We start from the raw sequence: 14,506 nt of genomic DNA, 5'->3' as shown, positions 1-14,506 counted from the left end.
AAATCTAATCCACTGTTCAAAACAATTTAACTAACTTCTTAACTCGGTAAATATGTCGAATACAAAATCAAAACATTTACAAGTGAATTATCTAAATTTTGTACATAGTTTTGGCTGCCTTAGCTATATGTCCATTTCATATAGGGTGGTGCGTATGCTTTGGTTATTCTTCATCGACCTGGTGCCGGTGGCAAACCTTCTTTGTTTTGTTAAAAAAAAAAACTTGTAGCGCTATTTATAAGTTCACTCAAGCGAAGGCAAAATATAAAGGAACGGACTCACCGCTTTAACCGCTGATATTCGCTGTCGCAATTGGCCTGACCGCAGGCCTAGGTTTGCTGCCCTGTGGTTGTCATTGTAGCTGATATATTGTAGCCCGTATGGTCGTACCTGGTAAAGATGCGGCTATGTTGTTGTAGCCGTTATAGTCGTAGCTGATAGGATTACGCTAGTATCGTTATAGCCGGTATGTACGTAGCTGATGAAGATGCGGCTAGTATTGCTGTAGCCGTTATAGTCGTAGCTGATAGGATTACGCTAGTATTGTTATAGCCGGTAGGGACGTAGCTGATGAAGATGCGGCTAGTATTGCTGTAGCCGTTATAGTCGTAGCTGATAGGATTACGCTAGTATTGTTATAGCCGGTATGGACGTAGCTGATGAAGATGCGGCTAGTATTGCTGTCGGTGGTACCGCCTGTTGCAGGTGTTAACATTAGTGGCCGCAGGCCTATGTTCGCGTTGCAGCTGGCGGTGGCGGTACGTCTGGTGGTTGTTGCGCTCGTGGTAGGCGCTAATGGACGGGTTGGGGGAGATACTACTGATGGTGATGCCCGTGAAAACAGTAGGCGCCGTTGGTGGTGTCGGACGCTTTTCCGCAGGTGGTAGTGTTCTTAGTAAACGTAGAGGAAGAGGTTTATCTCGCTAAGTGTGACTGCGGACGCCGACCTATTTCAACTGGACCTTATGTCCACACAACATAACCTGTGCAGAGTTTATTATCACCCAAAATAGCCGCGTAGAAACGAGATTTGTCGGAAAGAACGGTTTCGGTGCTTTGCGCTATTGACTCTTTCCTCGTTTCTCGACAATTTCCTGTGTAGGTGCACAGCCGGCGAGGATGTTTTTCGATCACCAAAATTTTACGCCCTTTCACTTACTTATCTTCCCGGAAACTCTTTTTCAATCTTTGTCTAGTGATGGCCGGTCTGTCTTTTTCCTTCTTTTTCGATACTTTTTATCGCAACTTTCGCCACATCACTAGGTGTGTTCGCGTGAACACGCTCCCAAGTGGATCGTAGCCGTAGACCGTAGCAGCAGACCGTAACAAACCTGCTTCGCTTTGAAGACCTGACGATGAAGCGAACAGGAAACCGGATCATCTGTGGGAAGCCACTGCCAGGGATCTCCGACGACAAGCAACGTGGGGCACGACTCACCCCTGAGATAAGAGTCTCAAAGTCCTACTACGAAGCTAGCCGGGCAACATAGGTCCATCAAAAAAAAAAACTAAGTCAAGTTGGGGATTAATTCTGTTTCCTAGTTTAAAAGGGCTTTGCGGCAATTAGACATTTGTTATGGAGAACTCGTCAAAACTCCGAAAGATGATTTCAAGTGGGTATCGCTCCCACAGGAATGCAAACCAAAAAAAAGGTGTAGACATTTTGATCTGGAGAACTCGTCCAAACTCCGAAAGGCTAGTCCGACCTAAGCGCGGACTGCCAGGGTGTTCACGGTCCCCGGTGAGCACGCGCGTGAACATCCTATGAGGTCAGTTCTCGGGGAGAATACTGGGCGAGATGTCCCCGATCGCCAAAACAGCCAGACAAAAAAAGGTCCAATTGGTAGGTATATATAAAAAAAAAAATCAAATTGTAATTTGGCAAGGAAACGTTCTTTCTGGTACATTGCGGACGAATGTCCGAAGCGTGAAAGCGACCTATCAATTTCCCGTTTAGGTCTTCGAGATCATACAGTGCATTGCCTATTTTTCGAAGCACGCGACACTTCAGGTATTTTGGTAGGAATTTGGCGTTAATGCCATGTTTGAAGTTACTTAAGGCAAAGTTTCTCCGAAAAACTTCCTAACCTTCCTTATAGTTGACTTGTCTAGAGCGCTTGTTATAGGTGGTTACTCCCCTATCCTTGGCCTGATCTAAATTTCTACGGATCTGCTCACGAATATTAGTCAACTTGTCAGCTCGGCTTACTACCGTAACCTGGTCTTCCCGAATGCTGCCGAGTTTCCCTAAAATGGTGTACGTTGAGGCATGTTGGACCATATTTTGGCCATATAATGCAAGTATGGAGAACACTGAATCGCCGTATGAAAATCACCTCTCAAAACTGATAAAATATCGGGTATATGCTTATCCCAATTGGTATGGTCAGGTTTATCTTTCAGGAAAATGCTAATCTTCGAAACAATCTCTCTATTAACGCGCTCGGTTGCGTTTGCTTGGGGAGAATATAACCCCGTCCTCACGTGCGTCACCCCGTAATTTGCAAAAAATTGGTTCATTTCCTTCGAGATAAACTGTTTACCATTGTCACTGTGAATAAACTCAGGGACCCCTACAGCCGAAAAAATTTCTGAGGCGAAGTAATTCATAACGTTTACAGTGGTGGCTCTCTGCATGGGCTTTAGCCAAACGTATTTTGAAAAATGGTCTAGTACTATGAAGAGAAATTGATTTCGCCGCTTAGATCTCGGATACGGCCCTAGGAAATCGCAATATAATCGCTGAAATGGCCTCTCGGATGCAAAGGTATTCTCTATAGGCGGTCTCGACTGCTGATTAGTGGGTTTTACAGCTTTGCAGGTGTCACAACGCTGGACGTAGTCCCTGACGTCCTTAGCCTGCTGCGGTCAGAAGTACTTCTGCCTAACACGTTCTAAGGTTTTCTGCCACCCGCCATGGTAACTCCGGTCAGCGTCATGTGCTAATCTCACTGCTTCCTCAGTCAACCCTTTCGGCAACCATAATTGCCACAGCGAGTCTTCTTCCCCTTCCACTCCCTTACGAAATTTAACTCGTTTGAAAATTACTCCGTCCACCACTCGCAAATCCGGAAGCGATTCCTCGTTTTAAGCGAAGGAAAAATATAAAGGAACGGACTCACCGCTTTAACCGCTGATATTCGCTGTCGCAATTGGCCTGACCGCAGGCCTAGGTTTGCTGCCCTGTGGTTGTCATTGTAGCTGATATATTGTAGCCCGTATGGTCGTAGCTGGTAAAGATGCGGCTATGTTGTTGTAGCCGTTATAGTCGTAGCTGATAGGATTACGCTAGTATCGTTATAGCCGGTATGGACGTAGCTGATGAAGATGCGACTAGTATTGCTGTAGCCGTTATATTCGTAGCTGATAGGATTACGCTAGTATTGTTATAATCGGTAGGAACGTAGCTGATGAAGATGCGGCAAGTATTGCTGTAGCCGTTATAGTCGTAGCTGATAGGATTACGCTAGTATTGTTATAGCCGGTATGGACGTAGCTGATGAAGATGCGGCTAGTATTGCTGTCGGTGGTACCGCCTGTTGGAGGTGTTAACATTAGTGGCCGCAGGCCTATGTTCGCGGCCCCGCTGTGCGCGTTGCAGCTGGCGGTGGCGGTACGTCTGGTGGTTGTTGCGCTCGTGGTAGGCGCTAATGGACGGGTTGGGGGAGATACTACTGATGGTGATGCCCGTGATAATAGTAGGCGCCGTTGGTGGTGTCGGACGCTTTTCCGTAGGTGGTAGTGTTCTTAGTAAACGTAGAGGAAGAGGTTTATCTCGCTAAGTGTGACTGCGGACGCCGACCTACTTCAACTAGACCTTGTGTCCACACAATATAACCTGTGCAGAGTTTATTATCACCCAAAATAGCCGCGTAGAAACGAGATTTGTCGGAAAGAACGGTTTCGGTGCTTTGCGCTATTGACTCTTTCCTCGATTCTCGACAATTTCCTGTGTAGGTGCACAGCCGGCGAGGATGTTTTTCGATCACCAAAATTTTACGCCCTTTCACTTACTTATCGTCCCGGAAAATCTTTTTCAATCTTTTTATAGTGATGGCCGGTCTGTCTTTTTCATTCTTTTTCGATACTTTTTATCGCAACTTTCGCCACATCACTAGGTGTGTTCGCGTGAACACGCTCCCAAGTGGATCGTAGCCGTAGACCGTAGCAGCAGACCGTAACAAACTCGATTAGTTTATGCCGTTACGGATTGTCGTTATGCGAACAAAGTTAGTATACTCTGTGAGCTCTGCTCAGCTACAAAAATGCTGAAAATTTCATAGAAATGAAGAATACGCAAAAATTACAAAACATATTCCACAAAAAATAAGTCTCTTAATTGAATCATGGACTACCTGTTTGAAAATGATTAATTAATAAAAAAAAATAAAAATTTAATTTTAATTATTAAATATAGTTCTTTATTAACATTATGTATTAATTTTTAAAATTTGAAATTAAATTATTTTATTTTATTTAAAAAAGAATTTTTAGGTTTTTAAAATTTTTGATTATTTTTATTTTATATTTTATTATAAAATTGATTTTTATTAAAATTTAAGAATTATTTGTTATTTATTGATCATTTTTAATTTTGTTTTATTGAGTATTAATTAATAATTAATTAGGGGTTAATTATAAATTTTTTACAATATTAAAATTTTAGAATTTAATTCGCCCTAAAATTGTACTGCACCCAAGGCGAATTCATTACAGGTGGTGGTATCCCATCAGCTGATTGCTTCTTCTTGATAATTTTCGATACAAAGCCTTGTACAACAAAATGTCAGTTAATCGAAATCTATGAAAATTTTCTTTTGACTTGACATTCATCTGCACGGCGAATTGATTGAATTCGTTTTGCCACCACGGTATAGATTCGCCTTGACTGCACCGGAAGTTGAAGTGTCAAGTCATATTGAAAAAGTTTCAATCAGCTGACTCTTTGTTTTCAACTGTTTCTGGTTCGTTCATTTTTTTTCCAACAAAATAAAAACAAAATCGCGAAATTCGGGCTGATATGATAATAAAATATGTGAAGTATAAAAGTGCAAGAGATATGTTAACTATAGAAGTTGCTGTTTAAAGTTGCAACGGATAATATGTAGTACGAATGCATTGCTAAACGCTGCAATAATTTAATTGTTTAAATACACCACTCATCTGCCCAAAAATGCAACACGCAATAGAAAATACTCCGGTAAGGGTCACAACGATTGAGGACTACTTACCATTGCTACCTGCGAAAGAATGTGACTTACTAAAGGTTTGTTGTAATGAAAAATATATGTACTTAAAATGTTTCTTTCGTTTATTTATGTAGTATACAATACAACATACATATATATAGATATATATATGCACTTTGTACTCTTTTGCAGGGTTGGTTGCAAACATTGCGTCCTACCGCCAGTCGCATAGTAGCGCCAGAAAATATAACTCATATACTCCACCAAAATCCATATCCTGTATTACAGATATTGACTTTAAGTCGAGAAAAGTCTAAGATTTCTATCGCTCGCGTAATCGCTGAAGTACTACATTTGCTATTATCACCAACAGCTAACAGCGAATCTAGAACAAAGTTCATTAACTTTATTGTTAACTTTCCATTGAATATACTTGAAGCGCCATCCTTGCGTGTAAAATTAATAAAAGAGCTAACGACGGATATAATGCAATCGGACGATACATGTTTAGCTTTACTAGCACGTAATGAATCCAATTTGTTAGTAGAAGTGCTGGAACAGGCACAGGGACAATGGCAGATGTGTACAAATGGAGTGCCCAGTAAAGAATTTATTGTACATCAAGCTCTACGAAATAGACAGCATTTTACATCCTTAGTTGCTACGAACTTGAAAAGCGCGCATAATATTGTAGACAAAGGATTGCGTAAAAATTTGTTAATTTTAAAATTTGCTAATGAATTTTCTGATACCACACAAACATTAGCTGAAGTGGGCAATATACATAAATGGTTAACGGAATATAGCGTGGATGAAAGTCCTCAGCAATTGCTTGAAATTCATACATTTTTCTATGCAGACTTTCAACGTATTGCAATAATTTTAGATTTTCTAAAAAGATTTGCAGAAACCTACAAGTCAATAACGTTGGATACTATTTTAAATGCGCGAAGCGTTTTAAAGTTACTCTACGATCATGATGTTAATGCAAGGTATTTTTGTTGATACACAGTGCAATTGCATATTAGAATTAAGTGTGAGCAGAGCTGGGTAGGGTAAAGCCACCAGTATCCGCACACTTAGGGGGCTTAGATTATACCCGCGGCAGGTATGCCGCTCTGAGGCGACTAAAATACCTAAATGATTCAATGGGTTGTGTAGCGCAATCCTTTCAGCTGTCTCCTGCGTACTTGTGGAGATCCACACCAAAAAGCAAAAAATTTATCTTTTAATGCAGCTCCCTTCCACTTGTTGATTTCTATCGAAATTTCGAATGGCGAATTTAAGAACGCAACCAAGTCTTCATTACGTTGCCTTAAACCCATCATATAAATTATTTCTCAGTACAATCTTCCTCATTGTATGGATATTCATATCAAAACAACACATGTACAAAATCGTCGCACCAAAGCGTAACATTTACATTTTTCAATGTTGTTGTTGTTGTAACCCCTGACATCTTTCAATAGCTTATAATGGCTAAAGTGACATATTAATTTAAAATACAAGTAGCTCCTTCGTTTTGTGCTTATTAAGAAGAACTTACTTCAACTTACTAAAAAAAACCAACTTTCGTTAGGTATCCATGGTAAAATAAACTTTGCCAATTTTATCGAAACTATTTATGATGTAAATGTTTATTTGACAGCCGAGGCTCTGGCAACTCCAAGTTTCGGGGAACTAGGGGTTAATCAAATTCGATAACACTCATTCAAGACCAAAAAAACTCAGAACATTCGGGGTGTGCCTTCAGTAACATTTAAAAATCTAGATTTTCAAAATGTCCATTTTCATTAGTATGTATTTGGACAGTAACTGTATACTGGATAGCGTTTATTTTAGTATCCGGACGCGAATGTTTGGATGATGTTTTCTTAGTTTTTCTTTCTCTTAAATGAATATGTTTTTTTATAAGTTTTCTTTTTTTAATATTTATTATACATTTTATATATTTTTTCATATTAGTGTCCCGCGCAATATCAGAACAAATTTGAAAACCGTATTATCGCAGTTTCTTTTAAACCCCATTACTCAGCATAAAAAACTTTGAATTTAAGTTAAAATAGGGGCTTATTAAAAGGTACGATTATTAAATGGAATTCGGAGACAAGGCTGTTATGAATACAATTTTAAGTTAGGATGTTTTTCAAACCAAAATCTGAGATAGGATATTTGCATCGCTTCTGCTTCCATGGCATTCCCCTTCTTTCTGGAGACAGAAGAAATATTAGTATGGCTCCCGCGACGACCAAGACAGCCCGACCCGACCATGTTAGGAACAATTAGATACGACCACATCGAACCTTTTAGATCATGATTTCTTTACGGTGTCTATTACTTCTGCCATGGCATCCATTGTGGAGTTACCTCCCGGGAAATTATACCGTTTATTCTCCCCCTATGCTCTCTAGAAGGGACTCGTTTAGGATGGTTGTGCTGATGAATACACATTAACATTTCGCTTGAAGGAACAGAAACCGGTAAAACAATTAAATAAATAGGTCATGCAATGAGCTCTAGTTAACTTAAAAATATTATTTCCCTAAACATCCATCTGTATGTTTACACTTCGAACTTTACTAATACTTGGTATTCACACTTCTTATTCTCTTTGCATTGTGATACGCTTTAACCCTTTCGCCCCTACTGGGAAAATACGTCCCAGCAAACTTCAAACATGTGTATAACTTTTAATTTTTATCCAATTACGCCTTCTTTGATGATCAGCAACCGAATTCCGGTATTATTGACATTAAATTTCCCGTTACGCAATATTTTGCACAAATATGTCGCGAAATTTCATCAGTAACGCGTTGTATTTCAGTGTTAAACGTCTATCTGGTACCATTTTTATTCGTAATATACCGCTTGCTGTAAAATTTAGGTGTGAATAAATATTATTCCTTCGAAATTGGAAAGTAATTATAATGAAAAAAGTAAGTTTTTTATATTTATAACTGCATTGGGACAGATAATCCCAATAATGCATTTGTTTGGGATAATAATATCCCAATATTTGTTTATACCTTTAGATGTGTACAAATTTTTGGGCCTTTTGGTATTATTGGGACTTATGCGTCCCACCTATAAATGTTATATCCCAGGATAACGGTAAGGATTCAGATATATGCCAAACATCTTATATTTCAGCCATATTACAGGATTAGCTGTCGTAATGATGAAAACCTCGCCTTATTTCGAAAAAAAAACTCAGGGGTGAAAGGGTTAACGTCCTATGGAAAATTATTCAAATTTAATTGGACGAAAAATATAATTTGCCGCATCTTTTTAAAACCTGGGACTGTATCGTCTTATGCGATCATGGAACGAAAACCATTTTCAACCATTTGATTTCCATGAAACCGTAAACGGTTTTCTAAAAATAATTGGGCAATTCACAAGAGTGTCGTATTCATGTAAAATCGTAATATTCATGTAAAATATTAAAATTTTATCAAATCATAACACATACGGCAATGGGCATACTGACTGGACACAGCCTTCTGGCGTCACATTCTTATAAGTTAGGCCTCGTCAGTAACAGCAGGTGTAGAAAGTGCGAGCTGCAGGAAGAACCGTTAAGCACGTTCTGTTCTGTTGTTGTTATTGTATAAACGACAAAGACACTCCCCGAAGGTTTTTATACTCAGCGTGCTTTGCACACAGAGTATATTAACTTTGATTGCATAACGGTTGGTTGTACAGGTATAAAGGAATCGAGATAGATATAGGCTTCCATATATAAAAATCATCAGTATCGAAAAAAAAAATGTTATTGAGCGATGTCCGTCCGTCCGCCTGTCCGCTAACATGATAACTTGAGTAAATTTTGAGTTATCTTGATGAAATTTGGTATGTAGCTTGCTGGGAACTCATCTCAGATCGCTATTTAAAATGAAAGATATCGGACTATAACCACGCCCACTATTTCGATATCGAAAATTTCGAAAAAACAAAAAAATGCGATAATTCATTACGCATTCATAAGGTGGGTTGATCTTATGACGCAGAATAGAAAATTAGTAAAAATTTGGATAATGGGCGTGGCACCGCCCACTTTTAAAAGAAGGTAATTTAAAAGTTTTGCAAGCTGTATTTTGGCAGTCGTTGAAGATATCATGATGAAATTTGGCAGGAACGTTAATAATATTACTATATGTGTGCTAAGTAAAAATTAGCAAACACCCCCACTTAACAAAAAATATTAAATTATAAAAAAATAGTATATTATAATGATATGGTGCAACAAAATACAAAAATAAAAGAAAATTTCAAAATGGGTGTGGCTCCGCCCCTTTTCATTTAATTTATCTAGAATACTTTTAATGCCATAAGTCGAACAAAAATTTACCAATCCTTGTGAAATTTGGTAAGGGCATAGCTTCTAAGCCGATAACTGTTTTCTGTGAAAATGAGGAAATCGGTTGAAGCGACGCCCAGTTTTTATACACAGTCGACCGTCTGTCCTTCCTCTTGGCCGTTAACACGATAACTTGAACAAAAATCGATATATCTTTACTAAACTTAGTTCAGGTACTTATCTGAACTCACTTTATCTTGGTATAAAAATGGCCGAAATCCGACTATGACCACGCCCACTTTTGCGATATCGAAAATTTCGAAAAATGAAAAAATGCCTTAATTCTATTCCAAATACGAAAAAGGGATGAAACATGGTAATTGGATTGGTTTATTGACGCAAAATATAACTTTAGAAAAAACTTTATAAAATGGGTGTGACATGGGTGTACCATATTAAGTAGAAGAAAATGAAAAAGTTCTGCAGGGCGAAATCAAAAGCCCTTGGAATCTTAGCAGAATTACTGTTTGTGGTATTACATATATAAATAAATTAGCGGTACCCCACAGATGATGTTCTGGATCACCCCTGATCCACCATTATGGCGATATCTCGAAAAGGCGTCCACCTATAGGCGCCCACTCCCTTTTAAAATACTCCTTAAAACCTTTCATTTACCGTACAACCCATTCTAGAGTCACCCCTGGTGCACCTTTATGGCGATATCTGGAAAAGTCGTCCACCTATAGAACTAAGGTCCACTCCCTTTTAAAATACTCATTAACACCATTCATTTCATACCCATATCGTACAAACACATTCTAGAGTCACCCCTGGTCCACCTTTATGGCGATATCTCGAAAAGTCGTCCACCTATAGAACTAAGGCCCACTTTTAAAATACTTATTAACACCTTTCATTTGATACCCATGTCATACACATTCCAGGGTTACCCTAGGCTCATTTTCCTACTTGGTGATTTTCCCTTATTTTGTCTCCAAAGCTCTCAGCTGAGTATGTAATGTTCGGTTACAGCCTTCCTTACTTGTTTTATTGTAACTTTGTAATTTGACATCCGGTACGTCATTATTTTGGTCTTGGAAATCTGCGTATTTGCTTTTAATGTTGTTGTTGTAGCGATAAAGATATTCCTCGCAGGGTTTGGGGAGTGTTATTGATATTGATGGTTCAAGCACTATTAAGGTACAAGCCCGACCATCTGGGTAACGATTTAATATAACCACATTGAACCTTCTTAACCATTCCTCCCCTCACCGTCTAGTTCTATGCGGAAATTGATGAGGTTGAAAATTGGTTTGGAGAAGCTATAAATTGCGCTGGAAAACTCTTGAAACGCTTGCGTGACACAACCACTTGAATCATTTGGATATTTTAGTCGCCTCTTACGACAGGCATACTTGCTGCGAGTATATACTAAGCCCAAAGCTTTTAATGTCCTTGCGAGCTAGGAAGTCGTTTTAACATGATTAGGCCAGTCAATTGGGGTTTATCCCCCCAAAATACCCTTTTTGTTTTGCCAGACGAAAATAATTCGAAATTCATGACATTGCTGGTTATGAACCATTTCCCTAAGTTAATAAACAAAGCAATTATAGCACTTTTAATGTTATTTATAGCTTCTAATCAACCTGACTCTTATTACATGTTATTCAGTATGTGCGTATAAAAAAACACTAACATATTGTAGCAAATATTAGCAGCTTTATACATCACTATGATGTTACTAAATAAATGCACAACAACAACAAAGCAAGCAGCCACATTAATGTTCATGTATACATTAAATCAAGCAGTCACACATACACATAACCAGCAGCTTGAAGCAAAGACATTGTTTCACATACCCATCATCAGCTCAGAGCAGAAGTTGTTACACACATACACGCATATAGCTAAATAACCAAGTGTGAGATACAATAGACTGGGCTGGTCCCCATACAAAAAAAAAAGTTGCCAATGTCCGCCCCTAAATTTGAAGATTTTGTTGAGAGGGTTTCGGAAAAAATTTTTTTAATTTTTTTTGATCCTTCCAAATACAGCCGAAAATGTTTTTTCGTTGTAACTTCGTTATTTGACGTCCGATTTTTTAAAATTGATATGTCATTATTTTGGCATTGAGAAGCTTCACATTTCCGTTTAATGTTCTTTTAAGCTATGCAGTCGTTTTCACATGATTAGGTCAGCTAACAAATTTTTCAATTTGCTGAACGCGTTAACAAAAGAATAAAATTTGGAAATATAGAATTTCGAACTTTGTAATCCGATATCTATTTTTTGGAGGCTAAGTTCGAAAAACCTCAATCTTTACAAAAAAGTAGGTTTTGTCCAATACCCAGAAAAAAAGTTGATTTTATCGCATAGCGTTATTATTATAAATACGAAACAACAGGTTTTACTCACTAATTTACTTTGACTTCCCCTATTCATGATATTTGGCATATCTTTATTAACTTTTCAATGCAAACCCTGCAATTTTTCGTCCAAAAATATCATGAGTTTCAGGTCTAAGTATAATAAGAATCAGGTAAAATAACAGTTGCAATAAATATGGAAAGTGCTATAACTTCTTTGTTTATTATTTTAGTAATATGGTTTCAAAGCAACATTTTCTTGAATTTTTAAGTACTTTCGTTTGGTAAGGAAAAAAACATACATTGGGGGGGGGGGGGGGGGGGGTAAACTTTTGTTAGCTGACCTAATCATGTGAAAACGACTTCATAGCTTAAAAGGACATTAAACGGAAATGTGAAGCTTCTCAAGGCCAAAATAATGGCATATCAATTTTAAAAATCGGACGTCAAATAACCAATTTACAACGAAAAAACATTTTCGGCTGTATTTCGAAGGATCAAAAAAAATTAAAAAAATTTTTTCCGAAACCCTCTCAACATAATCTTCAAATTTAGGGGCGGACATTGGCAACTTTTTTTTCGACCCAGTCTAAGATACAACTGTTCCAGAAGGCATGTTTGGGAAATGTCTAGACTTTGGGAGAAATATGTGAACGAGGCAACAGAGTGTATAGAAGCAGTGCAATCTGAGGAATAATAATCACTTTGATTTTAACGCGCTTTTAGCGAAGTACGCGAGTATTGTAATTGTACTACTCCTGAAGTAGTCTTAATAAAGACCATTTTGCCATACCTAATATTGAAGTTATTTATCCGACAATTCAGAGATTCGAACGATAGCAGAAGGTGCAAAAAAAACAGGAATTTCCCAAAATTCGTTACAATATTATGCGTTGACAAATTTTTTTGAGATGAACTCTTACATGTAGGGCTTATTTGTAGCATCGATAAGACCAAAAAATTACTTATCAGTTTGGTCGTTAAAACAAACTTCTGGTAACACTACGGACTCAATCAGTCTATGTGAGGTCCTCATGGACCGGCCAGTTCAACCTACCTACCTACTTATGAATATAGTAAGTGATCTTAAACACAACATTTTTGGGGAAAATCTAGATACTGTGGTGTAATCAAAGCATGCACACCGCAGGGCCTAAGTTAAAATCCCGGGTAAAGCAAACTGAAATTTTTTTTTAATAATGAGCAATTTTTCTAAGCAGGGTCCTTCCCCGGCAGTGGTTTAGCAATTTTTTTTCAACCTTGACGAATCAAGTCTTTTGTATTGTTCGCGGCTTTCTAGGTATGCCAAAAATTATTATTCGAATTATCGAAAAATATTAGCTTTGTCCTTCCCGTAACAAAAAACCCCAAAGTGGTTAATCTTAATTTTTCATATTTATTATACAATGTTAGAAAATTGTCTCAAATACATACATATATCCAACAAATCAATATCAACTAATTACGTCCAGTAGAAATTTGAATCGAAATACGAAAGATATGATGTAGTTTCTTTCATGGCCGTTGATTCTGAGCCAAAGCCTTACAAAGCAAAATTCTTAAAACTTACCGTAATTAAATTTTTTTTGCTCATGAAAAGATTCAAAGAAGAGAACCATATTTTGAACCTGAATTTACTATTAATAAATACATCAAAGGCTTTTAATTGGAACATGTCCCACCCGTGACAAATGCTGTCCCACCCGTGAACCCGTGACACCTATATTTTACATTATAGCAATAAAATCAATTAGGAAAAATTACTTACTTTTACGCTATTGGGTTCCCCAAATGTTCGAATATCGTAGTATTTGAACAAAAGAAAGTATTTTTTGTCCCACCCGTGACAATTATAAAACTTATTATTATTAGCACGTATACTCCAGCTATTAGGAGTGATAAAGCTGTCAGATCTCGAAGCAGCAAGTGGCTTAAATCCTAGGAAGCTTCTAGTATTTGTAAAGAGGACGGAGTTATTTTATAACATAGGTCCTAGTTTTTGATAGGGTTTTTCAGTTTGGTCGTTAAAACAAACGTCTGGTAACACTACGGACTTATTCAGTCTATGTGAGGTCCTCATGGACCGGCCAGTTCAACCTAACCTAACCTAGCATGTATTCTAAGATACTGTGAGTTTTTTTACATAACAGTACTCATTCAATATTAATTGTCTCAACCTATCTATTAGAATATGAAGTCTCCCGCTGGTTCTTCAAATACTTAGAGAAATAGTTCATAAGCAACAATATCCTGAAAGTATATTTTAGGGGGGATAAACCTCAATTAGCTGACCTAATCAAGTGAATTCATAACTCGAAAGGACATTAAAAACAAATATGGAGATCTCCAAGTCCAAAATAATGACGTATCAGTTTAAAAAATTGGATGTCAAATAACCAAGCTACAATAAAATAAAATAATTAAAAAAAATGTTTAAGTTAAACGGTGTTATTGAAAACAATGCTTACATTAAGTAATAATAATATTAAAAGCTAGAAAATAATTAGGTAGGTCCTAGGCACTAGTCATCACACTCCTCATCAATCAAGGGCGTTGATCAGACAATTAAATAAAAGCGTTGGGCTCGTGAAATTTCTAAAAATGTGAAGCGTAGCATAACCTGATTAAGGTTCAGTTGGTCTTAT

The 14,506-nt window shown here is 37.6% G+C and overlaps 1 protein-coding gene across 2 annotated transcripts in view; it reads left to right on the top strand.

The window, feature by feature from the left end:
• Positions 1-4,949: 4,949 nt before the first annotated feature.
• Positions 4,950-14,506, top strand: part of Sptz (Spastizin) — a 37,459-nt gene continuing 27,902 nt past the window's right edge. The window contains exons 1-2 of one of the 2 annotated variants that reach the window (XM_067783464.1): positions 4,950-5,266; positions 5,382-6,181. In XM_067783464.1, the coding sequence (XP_067639565.1) occupies positions 5,174-5,266; positions 5,382-6,181 (893 nt within the window). In that variant the 5' untranslated portion in view covers positions 4,950-5,173. The remainder of the gene's footprint in view (positions 5,267-5,381; positions 6,182-14,506) is intronic. The other variant, XM_067783465.1, reaches the window with a different exon arrangement.

This window comes from Eurosta solidaginis, chromosome 4 (genome assembly GCF_040869045.1).
Source record: "Eurosta solidaginis isolate ZX-2024a chromosome 4, ASM4086904v1, whole genome shotgun sequence".
NCBI classification, from domain to species: Eukaryota; Metazoa; Arthropoda; class Insecta; order Diptera; family Tephritidae; genus Eurosta; species Eurosta solidaginis.
The sequence above is the reverse complement of the archived record's forward strand: the minus strand, read 5'-3'. Positions and strand labels throughout refer to the sequence as shown.